Raw genomic sequence first — 23,977 nt, 5'->3', positions numbered from 1 at the left:
CCACGACACACTCTCCCGTCCTCCGCCCGCGGGACGCGCCAAACCGTCTCATCTGCCGGAAGCGGAAGAGAGCCAAACCGTCTCACCGGCCGGAAGCGGAAGAGAGCCAAACCGTCTCACCTGCCGGAAGCGGAAGAGAGCCAAACCGTCTCACCTGCCGGAAGCGGAAGAGAGCGGCGATGACGCGGCGCTGTGCAGGGGTGTCCGTCAGCCGCCGTAAAGACCCTTCTTTCGGACACGTTCAAAAAACACACAATGACTCGCGATATAACATAACACAATATTTCTATTATACGAATATATGTAGACGGAATACATAAATAAAATAAAATAGTGGGGGGGGTCTACAAAAGGTACGTATATAAGTACATAAATAAAAATCATGTGTCGATCACCGGGAGAGAAGAAGCGAAAGGCTTAAACCATGGCGACGTAAACCAACACAACAGACCCGGAGGCGGGAGCAAGTAAGACCCGGAGGCGGGAGCAGGTAAGACCCGGAGGCGGGAGCAAGTAAGAGCCGGAGGCCGGAGCAAGTAAGACCCAGAGGCCGGAGCAAGTAAGACCCGGAGGCCGGAGCAAGTAAGACCCGGAGGCGGGAGCAGGTAAGACCCGGAGGGCGGGAGCAAGTAAGACCCGGAGGCGGGAGCAGGTAAGACCCGGAGGCCGGAGCCGTAAGACCCGGAGGGCGGAGCAGTAAGACCCGGAGGCGGGAGCAAGTAAGACCCGGAGGGCGGGAGCAAGTAAGACCCGGAGGCCGGATCAAGCCGGAGCGGAGGGGGCGGCGTCAGGTGGAAGACGAAGTGAAAGTGAAACGGAGTTTTGTCCCTCGTCAGAAACGCCGGCGAGGTCCCGCCAGTTAAACTTCACCTACGAACGCGGCACAGCGTCCAGGAGGTTTTGGGGTTCCGCCGGGAGTCCGCCACCTGCTTTCTGGGGGGATGCTGAGCGTGTCGCGGCCGTGTTGTGAGCTGCGGTCCGGAGGGTTTTCCTTCGAGAACTCTCGCAGGTAAAACGTCGCCATTTCCGTTTTCAACGATAAATCCGCCATTAAACCTAAAAGTCGCGGTGACGTAGTAAATAAATGTGATCTTCAGTCCGTGATCATCATCGGAGGGCGCCCGGGTAGCGTCGCCGTCTGTTCCGTTGCCCACGGGGGTCGGTGGTTCGAGTCCCCGCGTTACCTCCGGCATGGTCGGGCGTCTCTGCAGACGCAGTTGGCCGTGTCTGTGGGTGGTAATTGGGGAGAGAGAGAAGGAGGGAGAAGGAGCGAGAGGGAGAAGGAGAGAGAGGGAAGGAGAGGGCGGGGAGAAGGAGAGGGAGGGAGAAGGAGAGGGAGGGAAGGAGGGAGAAGGAGAGGGAGGGAGAGAGGGGGAGGGAAGGAGGGAGAAGGAGAGAGAGAGAGGGAGGGAAGGAGAGGGAGGGAAGGAGGGAGAAGGAGAGGGAGGGAGAAGGAGAGCGAGAGAGGGAGGGAAGGAGAGGGAGGGAGAGAGGGGGAGGGAAGGAGGGAGAAGGAGAGAGAGAGAGGGAGGGAAGGAGAGGGAGGGAAGGAGGGAGAAGGAGAGGGAGGGAGAGAGGGGGAGGGAAGGAGGGAGAAGGAGAGAGAGAGGGGGGGAGGTGGTCGTCATTAGGCAACCGACGTCAGCATGACATGGCAGTTAATTGACGTGTTCTCCCGGTGAAATACGTCATTCTGTACAAGTCAGCGTTACGTCACTTTGACATTTTGTGGTTTTTACACGAATTTATGTCTATAAAGAAAAAAGAAGTGGGTGAACATGTAGTCTGCTAATAGAAAGTTTAGGAAACTTGGTTTAGGTGTGTTTACCATCGTCCACTACATGGCAGGAATCAGAATGATGGCCAAGTGGATCAGCCTTAGATGATACACAGCAGCAGCAGCAGAGAGACTCTGGAGTCGAGGGAAGTTAAACACTAGTGAAAAAGGTTGGTAGGGATTCAGGAAGGCTGCCATTAAACACTTATTATGTACAGGTTGAACTGAAGGTTAAATATTGCACCAGTAATATGGTGTAGCGAATTCGAGGGGGGGGTCGGGGGCGACCCGGGAACTGCCACAGCCGGGACGCGAACCCATGTGTCCCGCACCACAGGCGACTACAGGGTCCGACTCTTTAGCCAAGGGCTAGCCAGTCTATTGTTCCTGGTCGCTTCACTACCCCGTTCCCTCACTCCGCTGGGTGCACGTGCTTCCGATGGCCTCACGGTCTCACGGTCCCACTTCTGACACCAATGTAGTGAATTGGGGGGGGGGGGCACCCGGGAACCGCCGCCCTTTCAGATGGCGCCTCCTGCATAAGATGTAGTCCACCTGTGTGCACTTTCCTCCCCTCTTGTACGTCACCCTGTGTTCCTCCCTCTTCTTGAAATATGTATTCACCACAGCCATTTCCATTGATCTTGCAAAATCCACCACCATCTACATATCTCTCCTTGACACCATACCTACCCATCACCTCCTCATCACCTCAGTTCCCTTCACCAACATGCCCACTGAAGTCCACTCCAGTCACTTGTTATACACACATGCACATGTGCACACGATGTTTAACTTAAGTTACCGTGCATCAGGAAGCACATTTTCTTGTGTTTCAGTTTTTGACTATAATTGTTTTGTTTTTTTTGCCATCAGGAATGCAGTGTTGGAGTCCAATTTATCAGAGTTGGGTTACAAGGCTCCTGCAGCCAGGAAAACGGGGACCACCATCGCTGGTATTGTCTTCAAGGTGAGAATTCCACAGCAAAATGCTTCAAAGCAAATGTCATCCAAACCATGTCGCACAAACTCTCCATTTGATCTGGCTTGACCTTCTGTCAATGCAGCCAGCACTCTGCACTCACGAGCATACGGATGGGCACAACCTGTCTACGTTATGATGAACTGTTAAGTACAGTACCATCTCCACTTATTGATTTGCCATAGAAAGGATATGCTGTATGCCTGTGTGTTTCAAGTGTTTGGGCCACATTGACAGCCAGTGAAGTCAAGTCAAATTAAGAATTTTACTGTCATTTCAGCCATACAGGTGTTCAAATGTAGGTCATGGGTTTATCGTCGGTCACGAGGTGTAAAAGTGAACAACTAACTGACAGAATAGTAGACCTTGACGTGAGTACCACAATATGAATAGAGTGTGCGACAAACATTAAAATAACGGCGCCATCACCACAGAACAGCATTAGGACAACAAGGTGGGATTGGGGCGTCTGGGTAGCGTAGCGGTCTAGTCCGTTGCCTACCAATACGGGGGGTTGCCAGTTTGAATCCCCGTGTTACCTCCGGCTTGGTCGGGCGTCCCTACAGACACAATTGGCCGTGTCTGCGGGTGGGAAGCCGGATGTGGGTGTGTGTCCTGGTCGCTGCACTAGCGCCTCCTCTGGTCGGTCGGGGCGCCTGTTTAGGGTGGAGGGAGAACTGGGGGGAATAGCGTGATCCTCCCACGCGCTACGTCCCCCTGGTGAAACTCCTCACTGTCAGGTGAAAAGAAGCGGCTGGCGACTCCACATGTATGGGAGGAGGCGTGTGGTAGTCTGCAGCCCTCCCGGGATCGGCAGAGGGGGTGGAGCAGCGACCGGGACGGCTCGGAAGAGTGGGGTAATTGGCCGGATGCAATCGGGGAGAAAAATTGGGAAAATCCCCCAAAGAAAACAATGTGGGACTGAAACAGACGAGGACGCTACGTCCAGCTGCATTTATTTGTGTGGTTCAATGTACGAACATAAACGTAAAAACCGCTGGGGAGTTAAAACCAGCGACAGAGAGAAATCAGAGCTCCGTCTGTAGGTTGATAACACATGCTAGCCATCACTGGATCTGGTTCAAGTTTATGTGTATTGGCAGGCATGTAAGTTTAAACATAGTCTTGGTGTGGCGGTCACCATAAAGATAAAGATAGAAACACAGTAGAAAAACAAGGAGTATCTAGCAATAACTTGATAGCCGAGGACAATAAAACATCTGATTGGCAAGTAAGTGAGGAACTGAAATGATGGACAACAATCACAAATCTCAAATCCACAAAAGTAGGACTCCACACCTAGGTGTGACTGTGTCTGCCCTGAGATGGACTGGCGACTTGTCCAGGGTGTTTCCCCGCCTTCCACCCAGTGAATGCTGGGATAGGCTCCAGCGTCCCGCGACCCTAATTAGGATAAGCCTCTTGGAAAATGGATGGATGGATAGAACATGTGACCATGTACTTTTGCCACCGTTGATTGGATGAGACAAACTTCCTAATGGATTGCAAAGATTCATTCATTACCGTTCTCTGTGGCCCCCTGCAGGATGGGGTGATCCTGGGAGCTGACACAAGGGCTACAGACGATATGGTGGTGGCTAGCAAGAACTGCGAGAAGATCCACTACATTGCTCCCAAGATATAGTGAGTACACCTTGGTTACCCCAGAGCAGCTTGCAACACAATACAACATAATTGTAAAGTTTCACTGGGTTTTATTGTATTCTCCTGACCTGTTCTTCAGCCTGTTTTGGCACCGTGGGCTTGCCGCGTTGGGTGTTTTTCCCGCTGGCATGCCGACGGTACCAATTCAACACCGTCTGTAGTGGTGATTTTCTTATTAACAGATGAAACTGTACAAAATTACTTCAGTGCTGCTAACCTTCGGTGGTGAAGTGAAATGAATGAACGTGGCCAACGACACACTGGCCAACAACACACCTAACGCGCTCACCGCTCATCAGCTTCAGTGTGAAAGAAATGGTCTCGCTGTCCGCACATGTGATGCTGCCGGCTGACTTGGAATAACGCTGTAACGTCAGGTCAGTCACAGCCTCATTCCACCAGAGGAGAGCCCAAACTCAAGCAGTCATTTCACCACACCCCCCCCTTTTTTTTCTCCCCAATCATATCTGGCCAATTACCCCACTCTTCCGAGCCGTCCCGGTCGCTGCTCCACCCCCTCTGCTGATCCGGAGGGCTGCAGACTACCACATGCCTCCTCCCATACATGTGGAGTCACCAGCCGCTTTTCACCTGACAGTGAGGAGTTTCGCCAGGGGGGACATAGCGCGTGGGAGGAACACGCTATTCCCCCCAACAGACGCCCCGACCGACCGACCAGAAGAGGCGCTAGTGCAGCAACCAGGACACACCCACATCCGGCTTCCCACCCGCAGACACAGCCAATTGTGTCTGTAGTGACGCCCAACCAAGCCAGAGGTAACACGGGGAATCGATCCAGCGATCCCCGTGTTGGTAGGCAACGGAATAGACCGCCACGCCACACGGACGCCCATTTCGTCACATTTTGAACAATTTTGCAATGTTAACCAAGGAAAGCTAACAACAACTAGTAGCAAAAGTTGGAGGTATTGGATATGAATGGTATGAAGGTTTAGTGTCACCAGTGTGTGGATGGTCCCAGTAAAACAATGCTTTCACTGGGAATGCTGTTTTGAACTTGAAGACCTCTACTACTTATCGATAATAGCTGAAGAAGTTACTTATGCTGAACCTCCTCGGTGTGTGCCCTGTAGCTGCTGCGGGGCAGGAGTTGCTGCAGATGCGGCGACCACCGCCCAGATGATGTCATCCAACGTGGAGCTGCACATGCTCAACACCGGGCGACCTCCCTTGGTTGCCATGGTCACCAGGCAGCTGAAACAGATGCTCTTCAGGTGAGTGAGATGGGGTTATAAATGGGGTTCCTCCATTTGAGTCCAGGGCCTGAGCATGTTTTTATTTTTTTGACTACTTCATGAAACTTGACTGGCTCCATCTTGAAACTGAAATCCGGGGCATCGGCACTCCTGGGCGGACGCATACATGGACAGCTGCGGACACCACGACGCGCAGTAGTTCTGTTTATGCTACTTTCTGGAGTCCGCTGGGAGGACACTTTCTGCACATGTGCAGTAGATCGGCATCTGACATGTTCCCGTGCGTGCACACTACGAATCAAATCAAAATGGTGTCATACATGGAAGAAGAGCTGTCTGTTGTACTTAGCACATACACATAAAAAAGGAAAGTGGGGTACACATGTAATTATCTTTCAGAATCAGAATCATGTTTATTGGCCATGTAGGTTTGCGCATACTTGCTTGCTTGCTGGTTGTCCATCGTGCCCAATGATGACCATCTTCTTCTATTTGTGGGTCCTTTGAGGACTCAGATAGCAGAAGATACCTGCGCAGAGATGGTTTTTAAAGTGGCATGGGGGGTGCGCTTCTCCCAACGCCACATGACCTGATTGTAGAGGAGATGGTTCCGATAGCAAGGGGGATCCCTAGACGACCGGCACCTCCACACAACTGCAGGGGGCTGCCTGAAATCCAGTTTTTCGGAAACCGCCTCGAAGCGTACCGCCACAGCTTGCTTTTCTGTTGGGGTAAGCTCCCTTAGCCTTATGTCTTCCCAGACTCACCCACAAGGCAGCGGAGCAGTGGTTGATAGGTGCCAGGGCGTGTCCACCAGGGTGGGCCTGCACACCATATCTCTGGGACCCACTGCTGCTCCGAGATCCCCTGCCCAGTTAGCCTGGGGCCGCAAGACCCCAGTTACCACACGTGGCCACGGGGAGGCCTGGCAAGGGAAGGCTTACACGCTAGGATGCTTCCCTATTCGCCACCAAGGCTAGCCAGTGGCAGCAAGCTAAGGGCAGGAAGGACACAAGCGGGTTGGAAGAACACATGCACCTTCCCTCCAACTACACACTGCTGCACTAGACGCATCACAACACCCTGTGTGTATGCACACACACGCACACACACACACACACATATATATATATATATGTAGTTTAAAAGACGAATTGTAGAGATGCGGGTAGCGACGGACCTCTTCCTTCACACAGCCTCTCTTCAAATGCAGCGTTCAAGATGGTTTCCAGCACAAGTGCAGTTGGTGCCCTTGCAGCGTTGTCCGCCGTCACAAAACCTGGCCCGCGCACGGACAGCTGGGTATGGATATCCACGGGCTGGGGTAGTGACGAAATTTGCGTCATGCGCACCCTAGCGGACGCAGAAAGTATAACACCCGCTTTAGTCGGGCTGTTGGGCTTTCTACATAATGACTGATATTCAAGGCTCAGCATTTTCTGATTTCATTGATTTTCACCGAAAAATACCCAGATTTTTAAACTGATTTTCACCCCGATTTTATGTTTCCACGGATCCAAGAGTTGTTCCTGTTCATATGAGGTTATGGAACAGTGTCCTCTTGCGGCGAAATTCGGCATGTTGGGTGGATTTGAAAAATATAAACCGAAAACGCTGAATCTTGCTGATATTTAATGGAAGATTTTATGACGGGTGCCACAATGCCATGAGGCCGTCAGGATGGTCCCTCTGGGTGTTGAACTCCATATACTAAGAGTGTTTGTGTTATGCTACACCGGTTGAGCTACACAGGGAATGCCAGAAGGTTGAATCAGTTCATTTGGACACGAAGTTTAGTGGGAGACACTTTTTGTCACTCATCTAAGTGACTTCATTAGTCTCAGCTGACTGCAGGGTATCCCCCCCCCCCTCGGTTCAGGGATGGCCGTTCCCTCTTCACATAGATGGCCTCTTTGACTCCCCATTCAAAACAGTGTTCCTCCCTATTAGGGATGTGCACATCCTCATCCGTGAACGAGTGGCCACTGGCCTGTAGGTGGGTGTAGACCGTGGAGTCCTGGCCTGACGAGGCAGCACTTCCAGTCCTCTCCCAGTCTCTGATAGGTCTTTATTTGAGGTGTGGACCAAGTTTCTCTCTCCTGAGTTAATTAGGCTAACTCAAGTCAGCAGTTCTGCCACACTTTTATATCTTCCTCACTCTGTTTCATTAAGGATTAATGGTCTATTTCATATATTTTTATGCATGCTGACTAATCCAGGTAAGGAAATCCCAGAAAGTTGAATCGGTTCATCTTGGGAGCAACATTTATTGAGAGAAACGTTTCATCACTAAGTGACATCTTCATCATCGGCGATCACTCGGGGTCGAGTATGACCGTCCTCCCTCTGGGTCCCTCTGGGTCCCTCTGGGTCCTCAGATGGGCATAGAGGTCAGTCCTTCTTACGTGGAGTGGCTGATGTGTCTGCAGCCGTGTAGAGTCCTTGGCAGGGGGTGGCCAGAGTCCAATGGCATGGAGAATCAAGACAGTTGGGGACCACCCTCTGTTGCAGCCTTCATCCGCCTTCACTGCCGTTGCTTTTTTATCCGTGCACCTTTATTCAATGTGTAGTGTGTTGTATTGCATTCAAGTTTACAAAATATGCCATATAAACAAAGTGATTGGTTCTTCCTCTCATAGATATCAGGGTCACATGGGCTCATCTGTGATCATCGGAGGGGTGGATGTGACCGGAGCTCACCTCTACAGCGTCTACCCACATGGCTCTTATGACAAACTTCCTTTCCTTACCATGGGTGAGAGAGAGAGGGACTATTACAGTGTGTGTGTGTGTGTGTGAGAGAGAGAGAGAGACGCGTAGAAAGGAAGCGACAGAGCGAAAACTGTCTTTGCTTCCTTTTGGGGTTTGAATAAAGGTCTGTTTTGGATTTAACTAAAGGAAAAAAGTCTTGAATTTTTAAACAGCCAAACTGAAGCTAAAGAAGGTGTTAGGAGTTTGAATAAGCTAAAGGTCTTGTTCTGACTTGCAGGCTCTGGAGCTGCGGCGGCGGTCTCCATATTTGAGGACCGGTTCAAGCCAAACATGGAGGTGGGAGGGACTTCCTGCTGCACAGTCGTGCAGACTGTCCCCTGATGAACTCATCTGGGGCCATCTGAATGATGTCATTATCTACTGTCAAAAGCCTTTCCTCTCTACATTTCTCTTCTGCTTCTCCTCTTACCCCCCTTCACTTTTTCAATCAGCATTCAAGGTTCAACTTTATTTTCCCCAGATGGGCAGTTGGTGTTGTAGCATTGTACCAATTACACAAAACGACCCACACAAACACAACAGAGACAAAAAAAAGAATGTACAAATGAAGGAAAATGCGGTGAGCCAGTGGAAACAACCACGTGGTGAACTCCTGAGTCCTCCACATGTGTAAATAGAGCCACGATAAATGCGCAGGCAGGTAAAGAGTGTTTTTTTGGGATGGTTCACTGTTTTTCTACTGCTTTCTCTTTTCTTTCTGCATGGCAAGGTCAGAGGAGTTTACTTTTACTTCGTTGCTGGTTGTTGGAAGGAAACTGGAGTAGCTGGTCAGAGTTTGGTGGTGTGCAGTGTGGCTCTCCTCCCTGGTGAGGGTTCGCCTCCCCTGTCTATCAGACACGGGGTTAGAGTCGTGGCTGACTCGCGGTACACTGTGGAACAGGTTCTCCTGGCTGCAGGAGAACAGGTGGGCCATGAGAACATCACCTACGGCCCTCGGATGAAGAAAGCCGTGGCGGCTTTTGTCCGAGAGGAGCGTTTAGTCCACCCGTTGGTGGAGAGGGGCCTGGTGCTGGACGATCTGTTTGTTGCCGTCTCTCCATTGTTTGTGCCATCGACACGTGTTACCGTGTCAGGCGTACTCCCATTTATCCCGAACGAGCTCATTGGAAGAGAACTGAGTGGCTTCGGGGGGGTTTGCTAGTGGGTTCAGAGCAGTTCGTCTGGGTTGTGACGGCGCTGGACGGCAGCATGTTGACTCCCTGCGGAGACGGGCCTTCGTGTGTTTAAATGATGCTTCGCATCATCTACAAGTGTCCTGTAGAGTCAAGCACGAGTACGGTTTCTACACCCTCTGTGCAAGTTCTGGCAGCATGAAATGTTGTGAGCAGGGGTGGGCAATCTTATCCAGAAAGGGCCGGTGTGGGTGAAGGTTTTTGTTCCGATCAAGCAGTTACACACCTGATCCCACTGACCAACCAGCAGAGTCTTTGCTGAGGAACTGGATTAGGAGACACAGGTGTGTAACTGCCCTTTCTGCATCAGACTGCCCACCCCTGGTTTTGAGTGTGGCGATGTCGGCCGCAAACGTTCATCCTGCCCGCACAGGGAGCCCACGGTGGGCAGGATGACAGGTGAGCCGCAGCCTGGAGGTGGCGCTGAGAGCGGTAGCCCGCAGCAGGCAGCAGGAGATACCGCAACCGGTGAGCCGCAACCTGGTGTGAAGAGAAGTGGAACAACCGAGCAGGACAGCAGTGATGAAAATGATGGTGGTCCGAGTGATCCTGCAGCACAGGTTATGGATGCATGCGGAGACGGAGGACAGACAGAACCAGTGAGAGACAAGTCACCCGGCTGAGGCTGAGAGTCAGGCCTCTGCAACGGGGAGTCTCACTGTGAGAACGCTGGAAATGAAGATGAGGACATGTTAGAGGAGGACAGCCTGGCTCAGTTTACTGGTGTTGTGTGACAGGGTGATCGGCAGTCATGTTCTTTAAAGGGGATTAACGAGTTCCTTGAGGAAACTTCTGGCAGACAGTCTGGGGAAACAGCAGCTTTCCTCTCTGATGTGGACAGGTTTGTTAACTCGGTTGTGAAGATCAGATAAACGGCTGGATATGAAGAGCTCAGTAAACAGAAGAGGTTTCGTCCGAAGAAGAGTCTGACTAAACTTGGGAAAGAAAAGCCAGGAAAGGTTCCTCTCAATGCACAAAATCAAAAATGGGCGATGCACAAATGGTGTTTTCCTCCTGGAAAGGGTTTCACTTTCTTTTCTCATGGAAAGTTTGCGGGTAGGAAGTTTAGATATAAAGGGAGGACGGGATAGAGATAAGCGAGGTGAGGTAGCTGAGCTGAGTAGGGCTAAAACACAGACGTGTCCTTCTTACAGGAGACAGTGAGACAGCTCAGGAGACAGTGAGACAGCTCAGGAGACAGTGAGACAGCTCAGGAGACAGTGAGACAGAGAGGGGAGTGAGCTGGACAGGCCAGTTTGTTTTGAGCCATGGTTCCAGCTTCAGTGCGGGTGTAGCTGTTCTCTCCTCGCAGCGCCTCCTTTTAACATGTTTTGACAGGTGAAGTGGAGCGGGGCAGAATCCAAGTAGTCCAGGCAACAAGCCCAGAAACACCTTTTGGTTTCATAGAGGTGTGTAGTTATAATCCTGGAACTGATGCTTTGAGATGAGCAAACTGAAAGACAAACTTCAACAGTTCAGTAGCAGCTCAGTGGTACTAGTGGGAGGAGACTGGAACTGCACTACACATCCTACAGTTGACAGCAATTCAGAAGAGCCTCATCCACCGGCAGCCTCATTTCTGTCCAGTGTGGTGGCAGAAGACGACCTCACGGGTGTTCGGAGGACACTTAATCCAGCCGTTAGGCAGTACACATGGGGGAAAGCTGCCGAGGCTGGTGTGAGGGCAGCCAGGTTGGATGGGATTGATCTAAATCACACATAGGACAACAGGTTAATTAAGTCCACAATATCACCTGTTGGATTTTCAGATCATCATGGCAGCACGGTGGTCCAGTGGTTAGCGCTGTCGCCTCACAGCAAGAAGGTCCTGGGTTCGAACCCCGGGGTTGTCCAACCTTGGGGGGGGGGGTCATCCCAGGTCATTCTCTGTGTGCCGTTTGCATGTTCTCCCCCGTGTCCGCGGTGGGTTTCCTCCGGGTGCTCCGGTTTCCCCCACCATCAAAAAGACATGCATGTTAGGGTTAGTACTCCTGTCTGTGCCCCTGAGCAAGGCATGGCGAGACGAACTGGAGCTGGTCCCCGGGTGCTGCACGGCGGCTGCCCACTGCTGCTAGCTACACAGCTGGGATGGGTTAAATGCTGAGAGGACTTTCACCACACGGATTAATAAAATATCTCAAAATCAAAGACAATTATTTAGTAGTGGAGATTTTTCCTCACAAGCTCAACCGTCCCTACTGACGCCTCTGTATATGGCTAACACGTGATGAAGTTCTTCTCTGACTTCTGGAGTCAATGGAGGCTGAGGAAGAAAGAGTGAAAGCTTGGCTTGGTGATGGGAGGTGGTGGGCGGCTGCTTATTCGGGTAAAAACGCACATGCTCATGCTCATGAGATGCACTTGGGGCAGATATAATCCAATTAGTGGGGGGGGGGGAAGGTATTCGGATCCCCAAACCACACGTCGTCTCTGTGCCCCCCAAAACAAGGAAGACGCATCCAGGAAAAAGAATTTTCCCATAGTTTAGGAATGCTTGGGAAGTGAAATCAGATCCCAGGATAGCCGCCGGATAGTAAATGTAGCCTAAATGCAGCGTAGACAAATTACTTCTGGATACAATGTGGACTACAAACTGGCTAAAATCCCATCCGGGTTCGTTCTCAGACTTTCAGGTTCTCTCTGTCTCTCTCTGTCTGTCTGTCTGTCTCTCTGTCTGTCTCTGTCTCTCTCCCTGTCTGTCTGTCTCTCCCTCTCTCCCTGTCTGTCTGTCTCTGTCTCAGGTGGAGGAGGCGAAGCAGCTGGTGCAAGACGCCATCACAGCAGGGATCTTTTGTGACCTGGGCTCCGGCAGTAACGTGGACCTCTGTGTCATCACAGAGAAAGGGGTGCAGTACCTGAGAGGCTATGACAAGCCTGCAGAGAAGGGCAAAAAGTGAGCCGTGTGTTACATGTCTGAATGATACACTACAACACAACATCGTGGTACAACACAACACAACAGCGCAGAACAATACGGTACACTATTGTACAGTAGAACACAATACAACACAGTGCAATATAACACAACACAACACAATACAATAGAGCCGTCGTTTTCTGTATGTTTGCCCCCTGTAGGTGAATAGAGTGAGGTAGAATAGAACTGAATATGTGGCTGGGCGACACAGCTGAAAATGTTATCATGATCAAATGTTCCATATCAGCCTATTGATGATTATTGATCATTTTTTGGGGGGAATTTTTCCCGCTTTTTCTCCCCAATTGTACTTGGCCAATTACTCCACTCTTCTGAGCCGTCCCGGTCGCTGCTCCACCCCCTCTGCCGATCCGGGGAGGGCTGCAGACTACCACATGCATGTGGAGTCACCAGCCGCTTCTTTTCACCTGACAGTGAGGAGTTTCACCAGGCGGACGTAGCGCGTGGGAGGATCACGCTATTCCCCCAGTTCCCCCTCCCCCCTGAACAGGCGCCCTAACTGACTGACCAGAGGAGGCGGTAGTGCAGTGACCAGGACACATACCCACATCCGGCTTCCCACCCACAGACACGGCCAATTGTGTCTGTAGGGGCGCTCGACCAAGCCGGAAGTAACACGGGGATTCAAACCGGCGATCCCCCATGTTAGTAGGCAGTGGAATAGACCGCTACGCTACCCAGACGCCCCCGGTGAAGTAATCTTTGTCTGACTTTTCTTTTCTCAGAGAGGGACAGTACAAGTACAAGCCTGGTACCACAGCGGTCCTGACCAAAACAGTCACTCCTCTCAACCTGGACATTGTCGAAGAGATGGTCCAGATCATGGATACTGAATGAAGTGCATTCTCTTGGACAAGTAAAGCACTTGAAATATTTTACAGCCATGTTTTCCTCAGTCTTTTTAGCGACAATGCATTTTTCACAGCAAAAATATCACATTGAAAAGAAAAATCAATAAAGAACGGAATGCAAATAAGTAAGACTGTTTCGTACTTGAGTAACAACAGTGCAACATTTCACTCTAGAACCAGTCTTGGACCAAAGCACGGGCAGAAAGCACAATGCAAACACATTTGTAAAGTCTGCAAAACGTTACTGAAACTGTATCATCCAAATCTTAAGGCAAGGCAAATGTAATTTTAACGCTCATTTACCACAACAAAAGCAATGCACAGTGCTTCCAGTGCTTGATATGAAGTATGAAATGGCGTTAAGTAAAAGAATAAGAAAAAAAATGTAATCAGTCAGTGAAGTTGCATTTTTATAGCACTTTTCTAGCTGCAACAGCCACTGAAAGCACTTTACAATTAATTAATTCACACACACACACACCTCTGTCTTCATAATTCTAGTTTTAACTGTTGAAGTTGTCAGGCAAAATTGTGTAATTTGATCTGATTCTAAAATATAATGCATTATCGCCGTCTTGCCACAAGAGGGCGATAATGACCCTAGGGTCGTCATTATCGCTCATTGATAATGTTTTTTATATATATATATATTTAATATTTATATATACTGCAACTTTCTGGCCTTGACCTGAATGTTCTCGTGATGGCTGCTGACAAAACTCATGTTGTGAACAATAATATGCATGCATTTTAAAAAATGATTTTGCACAAACAATGAAATATGTAGTTGTAATACATGTATCTGAAGTAAAACATCTAATACTGTCCGTTGAAATAAATATAAAATAAGGAAAGGCCGATGGTTTTACAGAGGTCAGAGGAAAGTGGGAGAAATGAGGTGTGCAGGAAGGAGCAGGAGAGGAGAGGCCATCATTTCAAGACTCAGATTTTGGAAAACAGGGGACTCAACAGCACACTTGTCAAAACAGGCAAACACAGTACAGGCAGATGTGACTCCTGCGGGCCAGAAGAAACGTGATATATTGTCAGAAATATGAGGCAGAGAGAAGGCGCCGGACTCAAACTCTCAGGAAAATAACAGCACGGTGTGATTCAGTAGATGTTCTCCAGAAGAATTCAACTTGAGTGTTATAAAAGCTTCTCTCGCTTTCTTACAGTAACTAATTTAAGATGTGAGGCGTTTCTCTGGTCCACCCTCCGCACCAGCGGGTGGCGGTAATGTGCCGCTTCGTCGTTTGCCAACCGCCAATAAACACCGAGAACGGAGGACGCGTCACTGCCTTTTTGATCTCATTGGCTGAGAGGCCTCCCACTCCGACCTCATTGGCCGAGACCAGAGAAACAGCGTTTGAATCCTGATCGTCTTGGTCGGACGGTTCGTTGACGGTCGGTGGGTCGAACCTACAGGTTTTGCCGAGCCGCTCTTGGAAAGCAGTATTCGGTCCGCAGGTATGTCGGGGTTCTCTTACCGCCCGTCCAAGCGAAGGGGGGGGGTCTTTTCTTTTGCCTGCGAGGCTCCGTGGGGAAGACTGGCGCGTGCGTGGCGTTATAACGGCCTCATATTTGAACCGTCGTATTTGTTTTTCTTTGTTCGCGGGTGACGTTGGGCTCTGTAGCGAGAGTAGGGAGCAGGTGGAGGAGAGCCTGGAGAGGTGGAGGTATGCGCCGGACAGGAGAGGGATGAAAGTCAGTTGGAGCCAGACGGAATACCTGTGTGTGAATGAGAGGGAGGACAGCGGAGGACAGTTGGGGTCAACTGTCCAAGAGAGGTGAAGAAGAGCTAGCAGGCAGGGTGGAGGTGGGTGGAGAAGAGTGTCAGGGGTGATGTGTGACAGAAGGGTACCAGCAAGAGTTAAAGGGAAGGTTTACAGGATGGTGGTGAGACCAGCTATGTTTGGTTTGGAGACAGTGGCACTGATGAGAAGACAGGAGGTGTAGCTGGAGGTGGCAGAGCTGAAGATGATAAGATTTTCATTGGGACTGATGAAGAAGGACAGGATTAGGAACGAGTATATTAGAGGGACAGCTCAGGTTGGACGGTTTAGAGACAAAGCAAGAGAGGCAAGATTGAGATGGCTTGGACATGTTGTGAGACCAGCTATGTTGTATGGTCTGGAGACAGTGGCACTGATGAGAAGGCAGGAGGTGGAGCTGGAGGTGGCAGAGATGAAGATGATAAGATTTTCACTGGGAGTGACGAAGAAGGACAGGATTAGGAACGAGTATATTAGAGGGATAGCTCAAATTGGACGGTTTAGAGACAAAGCAAGAGAGACAAGCTGGAGGTGGCAGGGATGAAGATGATAAGATTTTCATTGGGAGTGATGAAGAAGGACAGGATTAGGAACAAGTATATTAGAGGGACAGCTCAGGTTGGACGGTTTAGAGACAAAGCAAGAGAGGCAAGATTGAGATGGCTTGGACATGTTGTGAGACCAGCTATGTTGTATGGTCTGGAGACAGTGGCACTGATGAAAAGACAGGAGGTGGAGCTGGAGGTGGCAGAGATGAAGATGATAAGATTTTCATTGGGAGTGACGAAGAAGGACATGATTAGGAACGAGTACATTAGAGGGACAGCTCAGGTTGGACGGTTTAGAGACAAGGCAAGAGAGACAAGCTGGAGGTGGCAGGGATGAAGATGTTAAGATTTACATTGGGAGTGATGAAGAAGGACAGGATTAGGAACGTGTATATTAGAGGGACAGCTCAAATTGGACGGTTTAGAGACAAAGCAAGAGAGGCAAGACTGAGATGGCTTGGACATGTTGTGAGACCAGCTATGTTGTATGGTCTGGAGACAGTGGCACTGATGAAAAGACAGGAGGTGGAGCTGGAGGTGGCAGAGATGAAGATGAAGATGATAAGATTTTCATTAGGAGTGACGAAGAAGGACAGGATTAGGAACGAGTATATTAGAGGGACAGCTCAGGTTGGACGGTTTAGAGACAAAGCAAGAGAGGCAAGATTGAGATGGCTTGGACATGTTGTGAGACCAGCTATGTTGTATGATCTGGAGACAGTGGCACTGATGAAAAGACAGGAGGTGGAGCTGGAGGTGGCAGAGATGAAGATGATAAGATTTTCACTGGGAGTGACGAAGAAGGACAGGATTAGGAACGAGTATGTTAGAGGGACAGCTCAGGTTGGACGGTTTAGAGACAAAGCAAGAGAGGCAAGATTGAGATGGCTTGGACATGTTGTGAGACCAACTATGTTGTATGGTCTGGAGACAGTGGCACTGATGAGAAGGCAGGAGGAGGAGCTGGAGGTGGCAGAGATGAAGATGCTTCGTTGATGAACATTGTTTACTTTTATTTTTTTTGGGGGGGGGGGTTATTTCATCAGAGCTCTGAAAGGCCTTTTCATTTTCTATTCTTTCCTCAACCCAGGTTGTTTAAAGACTAAGAAGAGAAAACAGGATCATGGTACGTTCAGTGTTACAGTGAAATAAATGGCGGCTGTGTGAGTAAACCGTAATGGGTGTTTTGGTGTTGTCCTTCCTCTACCCCTCTTTGAAAGGCACCTTAAATGAGCACTTGCAGTTTATGGTATATCAATCAAGTGCCCCCCTTGCATTTAATAACACTTCTATTTAATTTTAATTAAAACCCAGATTTGAAGCCGGGGGAATTACACACGGGACATTCAAATATAATTTCAGGGTCTTTAATCCGATAGTGCAAATATGGGTAGATAAAAGGTAAGGGGTTCGTTCCCAACATCCCACTTGAGCTCTGTGGGCGTGAGAGGGGTTTTATTGCAGGGAACAATCGCTTCAGTTAAATGCAGCTCCAAATACAAAAAAATACTTGTATAAATACAAATACAATACATTGAAAATGTATTGTATTTGTGTTTGCTTATGTAAGGGGCCACTTGATAGAGATACTAGTATATAAGGTACTTTTCCAAGAGGAGTAGAGGAAGGAAAATACCAAAACACTTATGTTTTACTCAAACAGCCGGCATTTATCTTACTGTAACATTAAACATATTGTGATCCTGTTTTCTCTTTTTTGTGTGTGTGTTGTACTGTCCTTTTCGTTGTGAAAATCAACGTTTTCTCTTTAGTCACCATGACTAGTTAGTGGATCAGGTCGTGGGGATGCTGGAGCCTATCCCAGCAGTCACATTCATAATTCTCATATTTCAACTGTCATAAAAAAAATCTTTCTGAGGTTTTCTGAAATTGCACAAATACTATGCGTTACATTTACAGTGTAGTTTTTGTGTAATTCAATGTCCGGAGAACAAAATAAGCCTTCTCGCCTAACTTTGGTGTTGGGCGTACCACCTTTCTTGATACCTTTTGAAGGTTTTGTCTGTCGTGTAGGAGGAGGGCTGCAGCAGTAAAGGAAGTGCCAGCCTGACTAAATCAGAGCTTTGCAGGGAGGGTTTTGGAGTCCACGGGGAAGTCCTGCCTACTCGCTGAAAGTATGAGACGTGACACATCCAAGCATCGGCGAAAGGCCAAATCCCCTCAACGCCGGCCCCCACAGGCTGCCCCGGGCCCCTCGCCCTCACGGCCCCCGTCCCAAAGACAAAGTGGAAGGACAGGTAAGGTGTGTGTGGTGAACCGTAGAGCAGTAACTGTGAAGAAGGGAAAACGGATAGCAACACAATTTAAAGGACCGAAGGGTTTTTTTTTTTTCTTCATGAAGAGACGACGTTCTCCCTTTCGACTGGTTGGAGGCACTTCACTGTCGACTGTAACAGATGTTAAATAAGTTTGCAAATCAAGAGTCGACATCTGATGTGAGATTCATGAATAGAAGAGTGAATCTTGCGGACAGTCAAACGACAGGTGAAAACATCTTAAATATCTCTTTGGCAGTTGTAGTGAAGCAGCAGCGAAAGGACAGGCCGAGTTTTAGATGGCAAAGATTTTCAGTTTTATACTGATCGTCAGTTTTTCCTGATTTTTTTTTTTTTTTTTTAAGAAGTGAATTACTCATTCATTTGACATTGGGGAGAGGTCCAGATTGATGCAGCTGGTCTGGCTAAAGCTCTGCCAGGTCTAGTCCGTGTATGGATGTGGTGATGCGGGGTTGTTGTGGGGGCAGTGGATGGAGGTGTGGCAGTTCAGGAGGACAGGAAGATAATTTTGTGCTCTCTGTGTCAGGGGGATCCTGACGAAAAGACAGGAGGCGGAGCTGGAGGGGGCAGAGCTGAAGATGCTAAGATTTTCATTGGGAGTGATGAAGAAGGACAGGATTAGGAAGGAGTATATTAGAGGGACAGCTCAGGTTGGATGGTTTGGAGACAAAGCAAGAGAGGCAAGATTGAGATGGTTTGGACATGTGTGGAGGAGAGATGCTGGGTATACTGGGAGAAGGATGCTGAATATGGAGCTGCCAGGGAAGAGGAGAAGAGGAAGGCCAAAGAGGAGGTTTATGGATGTGATGAGGGAGGACATGCAGATGGCTGGGTCTGACAAAGGAAGATGCAGAGGACAGGAAGAGATGGAAACGGATGATCCGCTGTTGCGACCCCTAACGGGAGCAGCCAAAAGTAGTAGTAGTAGTAGTAGTAGTAGTAGTAGTAGTAGTAGTGTGTCAGGGGGATCCTGATGGGCTGGGGTGATATGAAGCGTGAGTGTGAGCAGGCAGCTGAGTTGTGAACATAGTGAAGTTTTTTAAGGACTTTGGAAGTATCCTAGTTTTTTGTAAGTCAGATTTTATGTAAGATGAGTGAGTTCTTACTGCTACATGATTTTGAAGTTTCCTTTTTTGTTTCCATACCAGGCTACTGTGCAGTAATTAAAAGTTTCTGGGTGTTTCCTCACAGAACCGACCACTGTGTTGCCCAAGACGAGGAGGTTCCGCCCAGGAACCAGGGCCCTGATGGAGATCCGGAAATACCAAAAAACCACCAATCTGCTCATCCGCAAGGCACCTTTCGCTCGCTTGGTGAGTCAGAAAGGAAGTGAAAAGGTTTCAGCATATTTTGTTTTTGTCCTTTTGACCACCTCAACTCAGCTGTTTTCCCTTTGTCACCTAATTGTCCTCTTCATGACACGAACATGACATTTTTTTTTCTCCTCCCCGCCGTACGTGGGTGCCACAGTAATGTGGTCGTAGTCATAAAGTGAGTGTGGGCATCAAGATTCAAAATGACTTTGTTTGTCCCGAGGGAAATTTGTCTTGGACATGAAGGCTGCCACATAAAAGTGCATGTATTATAGTACAGTAACAGACATCGTGCAAAGCACAGACAAGTGCAGAGATAAAGTGCTTTCAAATACATGCAGCGATGCAGCCCCTGAGTTCACACCTTCCTTACGTCCTGGGTCTACGAGGTTCACGGACAGGGGGACGCTACACTTCAGTCACCAGTTTTAAAAGTCTTTCTCTTGACATCAGGTTCGGGAAGTGTGTCAGCAATATTCCCCACAGACGTTGAGGTGGCAGGTCTACAGTCTGATGGCCCTGCAGGAGGTGAATACACACACACAAACACACACACAAACACACAAGCACGTGTATCAACACTTGTCCTGGTTTTCTGTAGCCTCACAAGCCAAAGTAACACTGAGTAGATCACATGGATCTGCCTTGTGAGATCAGGTCTGGGATCTTTCTCAGTGAGAGCAGTTTTAAAGAGGCGGACTTGTCCGAAAGGCAGAGATGTGATCTCTGATCCCATGAGCCGTTGAGACACGAGACTGCAGAGTTGTTAAAAACAACAGCAATAGAAGAGTTGTTACAGGTTGCATCTGGACACTGCGTAGCATCCTCCTCATCATATTCTTCATATATATTTTATAATTCTGTTATCCTCTTTTAATGTTGTATTCTGTAAATTGTGTACACGCAGCATCCATTGCACATCTGTCCATTTTGGGAGAGAGATCCTCCTTTGTTGCTCTCCCTGAGGTTTCTTCCCATTTTTTCACCCTGTTAAAGGGTTTTCTTTTCTTTCTTTCTTTTTTTTTAGGGAGTTGTTCCTTATCCAATACGAGGTTCTAAGGGCAGGATGTTGTGTTGCTGTAAAGCCCTTTGAGGCAGATTTGTAATTTGTGATATTGGGCTATACAGATAAAATTTACTTGACAGTGCAGATTGATTTCTATGAAAACGTCTCTGTCTCTCTCTGCCATACCACTCCTGCACTATGTACAGATACATTTAACATATTTATTACAACTACATACCTCTATATACTGTTATATTTCAATGTCAGCTGTTTAGATTGTGTGTGACTTTAATGCAAATTTAAGTTTATTCTTCTCCGGCCTGTATACACTGTGCATTTTAGCTTACTTTTAGTCTATTTTTTTGTAATTTTATTGTTAGTTTCTTAGGCTGGAAGTTTATGTATTTATTTGTTGGTTTTTGTTTAGCTTTAACTTACCTCATAATCTTGAGCTTTTTCTCCACAATTGTACCTGGCCAATTACCCCACTCTCCCGAGTCATCCCAGTCGCTGCTCCACCTCCTCTGCTGGTCCGGGGAGGGCTGCAGACTACCACATGTCCCCTCCGATACATCTGGAGTCACCAGCTGCTTCTTTTCACCTGACAGTGAGGAGTTTTACCAGGGGGACGTAGCGTGTGGGAGGATCACGCTATTCCCCCCAGTCCCCCCTCCCCCCTGAACAGGTGCCCTGAGTGACCAGAGGAGGCACTAGTGCAGTGACCAGTACACATACCCACATCTGGCTTTCCACCCACAGACGCAGCCAATTGTGTCTGTAGGGGCACCTGACCAAGCCACAGGTAACACGGGGATTTAAACCGGCAATTCCCGTGTTGGTAAGGCAACGGAATAGACCGCCACGCCACCCACACGCCCTATTCTTTAGCTTTTTTTTTAGGCTGAACTTATGCCTAAGCATTTCCTTACCATTAATGCGTGCCATGCTGTATTGTTGTGAATTTGGAAAAAGTAAAACAACCTAAAACTTGAACTTGCACGCTGTGTGCCATGCCTGTGTCATGTGATTTTGTTCTATGATACGGCATGCCTGTCATAACTAGCTCGCCTATTCACCTCCATTGTTTCTAATTTTACTGTCACCTCTCAGCTTTGAATAAGTCTATAAGGCTGGCCCACATACTAGAAGACAATATAGACCCCATCTTGTTGGACAGATTGTAGTACAGTTGGTTAAACCACCATGGCCGTTGGTTTGAGACACATTACAGCCGCAAGCTCACCACAAGCAAATAGAACGGTTTCTCAATACCATATTCATCATCTCAAAAAACGCTCCTAAATGGGTAAGCTGTAGCTTATTTTCGGGATGAGAAACTTTTACATGTTGCTCTGGAAGGTGACACATTTTGTGTGGCTGTAAAAGCAATGTGGATGAATTGCTTTCAGACACAATCTGGACACAGGTCGAATAAAATGCCAACTGCGACTGAGGCCCAAGTGAGTTCTTTTCCAAAGGGTAAAGTCTTATTTGACATCCTATGGTAGACTCCTGTCTTAATGCAGAACTCGTACCTTGGATACTACTTGAAATGACTTTTAGCTTTACATAGGTGTCAGAGAATGCAGAAAATCATTTCAATCTAAACAGTTTTTCATCAAGCTCAATTTTCCATAAATCCATTTGGACTTTTCTTTATGTTCTGCCCTTCTTCCTCCTCCTCCTCTGCCACCAGGCAGCCGAGGCGTTCCTGGTCATGATCTTCTCTGATGCTAACCTCTGCGCTCTGCACGCCAAGCGGGTCACCCTGTTCCCCCGCGACATCCAGCTGGCCCGGAGGATCCGAGGCGTGCACAATCTGTGACGGGACCAAGAGGAGTCTGGAGGAACGGTGGTGGTGGGCATGAAACAGACTCTATCCCAACTTGTCAAGAGGCAGTTGGATCCATTTTTCATAAAGTTCTATTATTTTTGTTTGACTAATGTCTGATTTAACCTCTCATCCCCAGAGGATGAAATTGTATCTGTATTTTTAATATGGTGTTCATGTTCATGTTGTGCATTTATGAGAGTTTTGTACTTTTTTATGGATATATATGTATGTAGGGATGTGGGGTGGGTTTTTCTGTTTTTTTTCTCCCAATAAACGTGTGTGTGCACGCGCACTCAGAGTATTTTAGATACATGCTGTGAGTTAAGTATCAAGTTCTTGTAGGATGACTTCAATATTGATCTGTTGAAATTAAATGAACAAAGACTTCAGGTTTCATTAACATCATATACAGTGCATCCAGAAAGTATTCACACCCCTTCACTTTCCCCACATTTTGTTATGTTACAGCCTTATTCCAAAATGGATTAAATTCTGGTTTTTTTTCCCATCAATCTACACACAATACCCCATAATGCCAAAGCAAAAAAGGTTTTGTAGAAATTTTTGCAAATTTATTAAAAATACAAAACTCAAATATTGCATGTACATAAGTATTCACACCCTTTGCTATGACACCCAAAATTGAGCTCAGGTTCATTCTGTTTCCACTGATCATCCTCGAGATGTTTCCACATCTTGATCGGAGTCCACTTGTAGTAAATTCAATTGATCGGACATGATTTGGAAAGGCACACACCTGTATATACGGTCCCACTGTTGACAGTTTATGTCAGCAGAAACCAAGCCATGAAGTCAAAGGAATTGTCTGTGGACCTCCGAGACAGGATTGTATCGAGGCACAGATCTGGGGAAGGGTAAAAAAAAAATTTCTACAGCTTTTAAGGTCCCGAAGAGCACAGTGGTCTCCATCATTCGTAAATGGAAGAAGTTTGGATCCACCAGGACTCTTCCTAGAGCTGGCTGCCCAACCAAACTGAGCAATCGGGGGAGAAGGGCCTTGGTCAGGGAGGTGACCAAGAACCCGATGGTCACTCTGACAGAGCTCCAGTGTTCCTCTGTGGAGATGGGAGAACCTTCCAGAAGGACAACCATCTCTGCAGCACTCCACCAATCAGGCCTTTATGGTAGAGTGGCCAGATGGAAGCCTCTGCTCAGTAAAAGGCACACGACAGCCCACTTGGAATTTGCCAGAGAGCACCTAAAGAACTCTCAGACCATGAGAAACAAGATTCTCTGGTCTGATGAAACCAAGATTGAACTCTTTGGTCTGAATGCCAAATGTCACGTCTGGAGGAAACCAGGCACCTCTCATCACCTTGCTAATACCATCCCTACAGCGATGCATGGTGGTGGCAGCATCATGCTGTGGGGATGTTTTTCAGCGGCAGGAACTGGGAGACTAGTCAGGATCCAGGGAAAGATGAATGGAGCAAAGTACAGAGAGATTCTTGATGTGAACCTGCTCCAGAGCGCTCAGGACCTCAGACTGGGGCGAAGGTTTACCTTTCAACACGACAATGACCCTAAGCACACAGCCAAGACAACCAAGGAGTGGCTTTGGGACAAGTCTGTGAATGTCCTTGAGTGGCCCAGCCAGAGTCCAGACTTGAACCCTATTGAACATCTCTGGAAAGACCTGAAAATAGCTGTGCAGCGATGCTCCCCATCTAACCTTACAGAGCTCGAGAGGATCTGCAGAGAAGAATGGGAGAAATACCCCAAATATAGGTGTGCCAAGCTTGTAGCTTCATACCCAAGAAGACTTGAGGCTGTAATCGCTGCCAAGGGTGCCTCAACCAAGTACTGAGT

At 48.3% G+C, this 23,977-nt stretch overlaps 2 protein-coding genes across 2 annotated transcripts; both read left to right on the top strand.

The window, feature by feature from the left end:
• Positions 1 to 761: 761 nt before the first annotated feature.
• On the top strand, positions 762 to 13,503 carry psmb10 (proteasome 20S subunit beta 10). Its single transcript, XM_056298112.1, has 8 exons — positions 762 to 1,009; positions 2,654 to 2,747; positions 4,306 to 4,403; positions 5,519 to 5,659; positions 8,281 to 8,396; positions 8,631 to 8,689; positions 12,327 to 12,478; positions 13,249 to 13,503. Exons 1-8 carry the CDS (start codon positions 942 to 944, stop codon positions 13,358 to 13,360), a joined length of 840 nt encoding a protein of 279 aa, XP_056154087.1. The 5' UTR covers positions 762 to 941; the 3' UTR covers positions 13,361 to 13,503.
• A 1,266-nt stretch (positions 13,504 to 14,769) lies between these two features.
• Positions 14,770 to 22,403, top strand: LOC130129085 (histone H3-like centromeric protein A). The gene is made up of 5 exons (XM_056298881.1): positions 14,770 to 14,844; positions 17,732 to 17,955; positions 19,186 to 19,307; positions 19,761 to 19,835; positions 22,010 to 22,403. The coding sequence occupies exons 2-5, from the start codon at positions 17,835 to 17,837 to the stop codon at positions 22,136 to 22,138; spliced, it is 447 nt and encodes a 148-aa protein (XP_056154856.1). The 5' UTR covers positions 14,770 to 14,844; positions 17,732 to 17,834; the 3' UTR covers positions 22,139 to 22,403.
• Positions 22,404 to 23,977: the final 1,574 nt, after the last annotated feature.

Source organism: Lampris incognitus, chromosome 18 (assembly GCF_029633865.1).
Source record: "Lampris incognitus isolate fLamInc1 chromosome 18, fLamInc1.hap2, whole genome shotgun sequence".
In the NCBI taxonomy this organism is placed as follows: domain Eukaryota; kingdom Metazoa; phylum Chordata; class Actinopteri; order Lampriformes; family Lampridae; genus Lampris; species Lampris incognitus.
The sequence above is the reverse complement of the archived record's forward strand: the minus strand, read 5'-3'. Positions and strand labels throughout refer to the sequence as shown.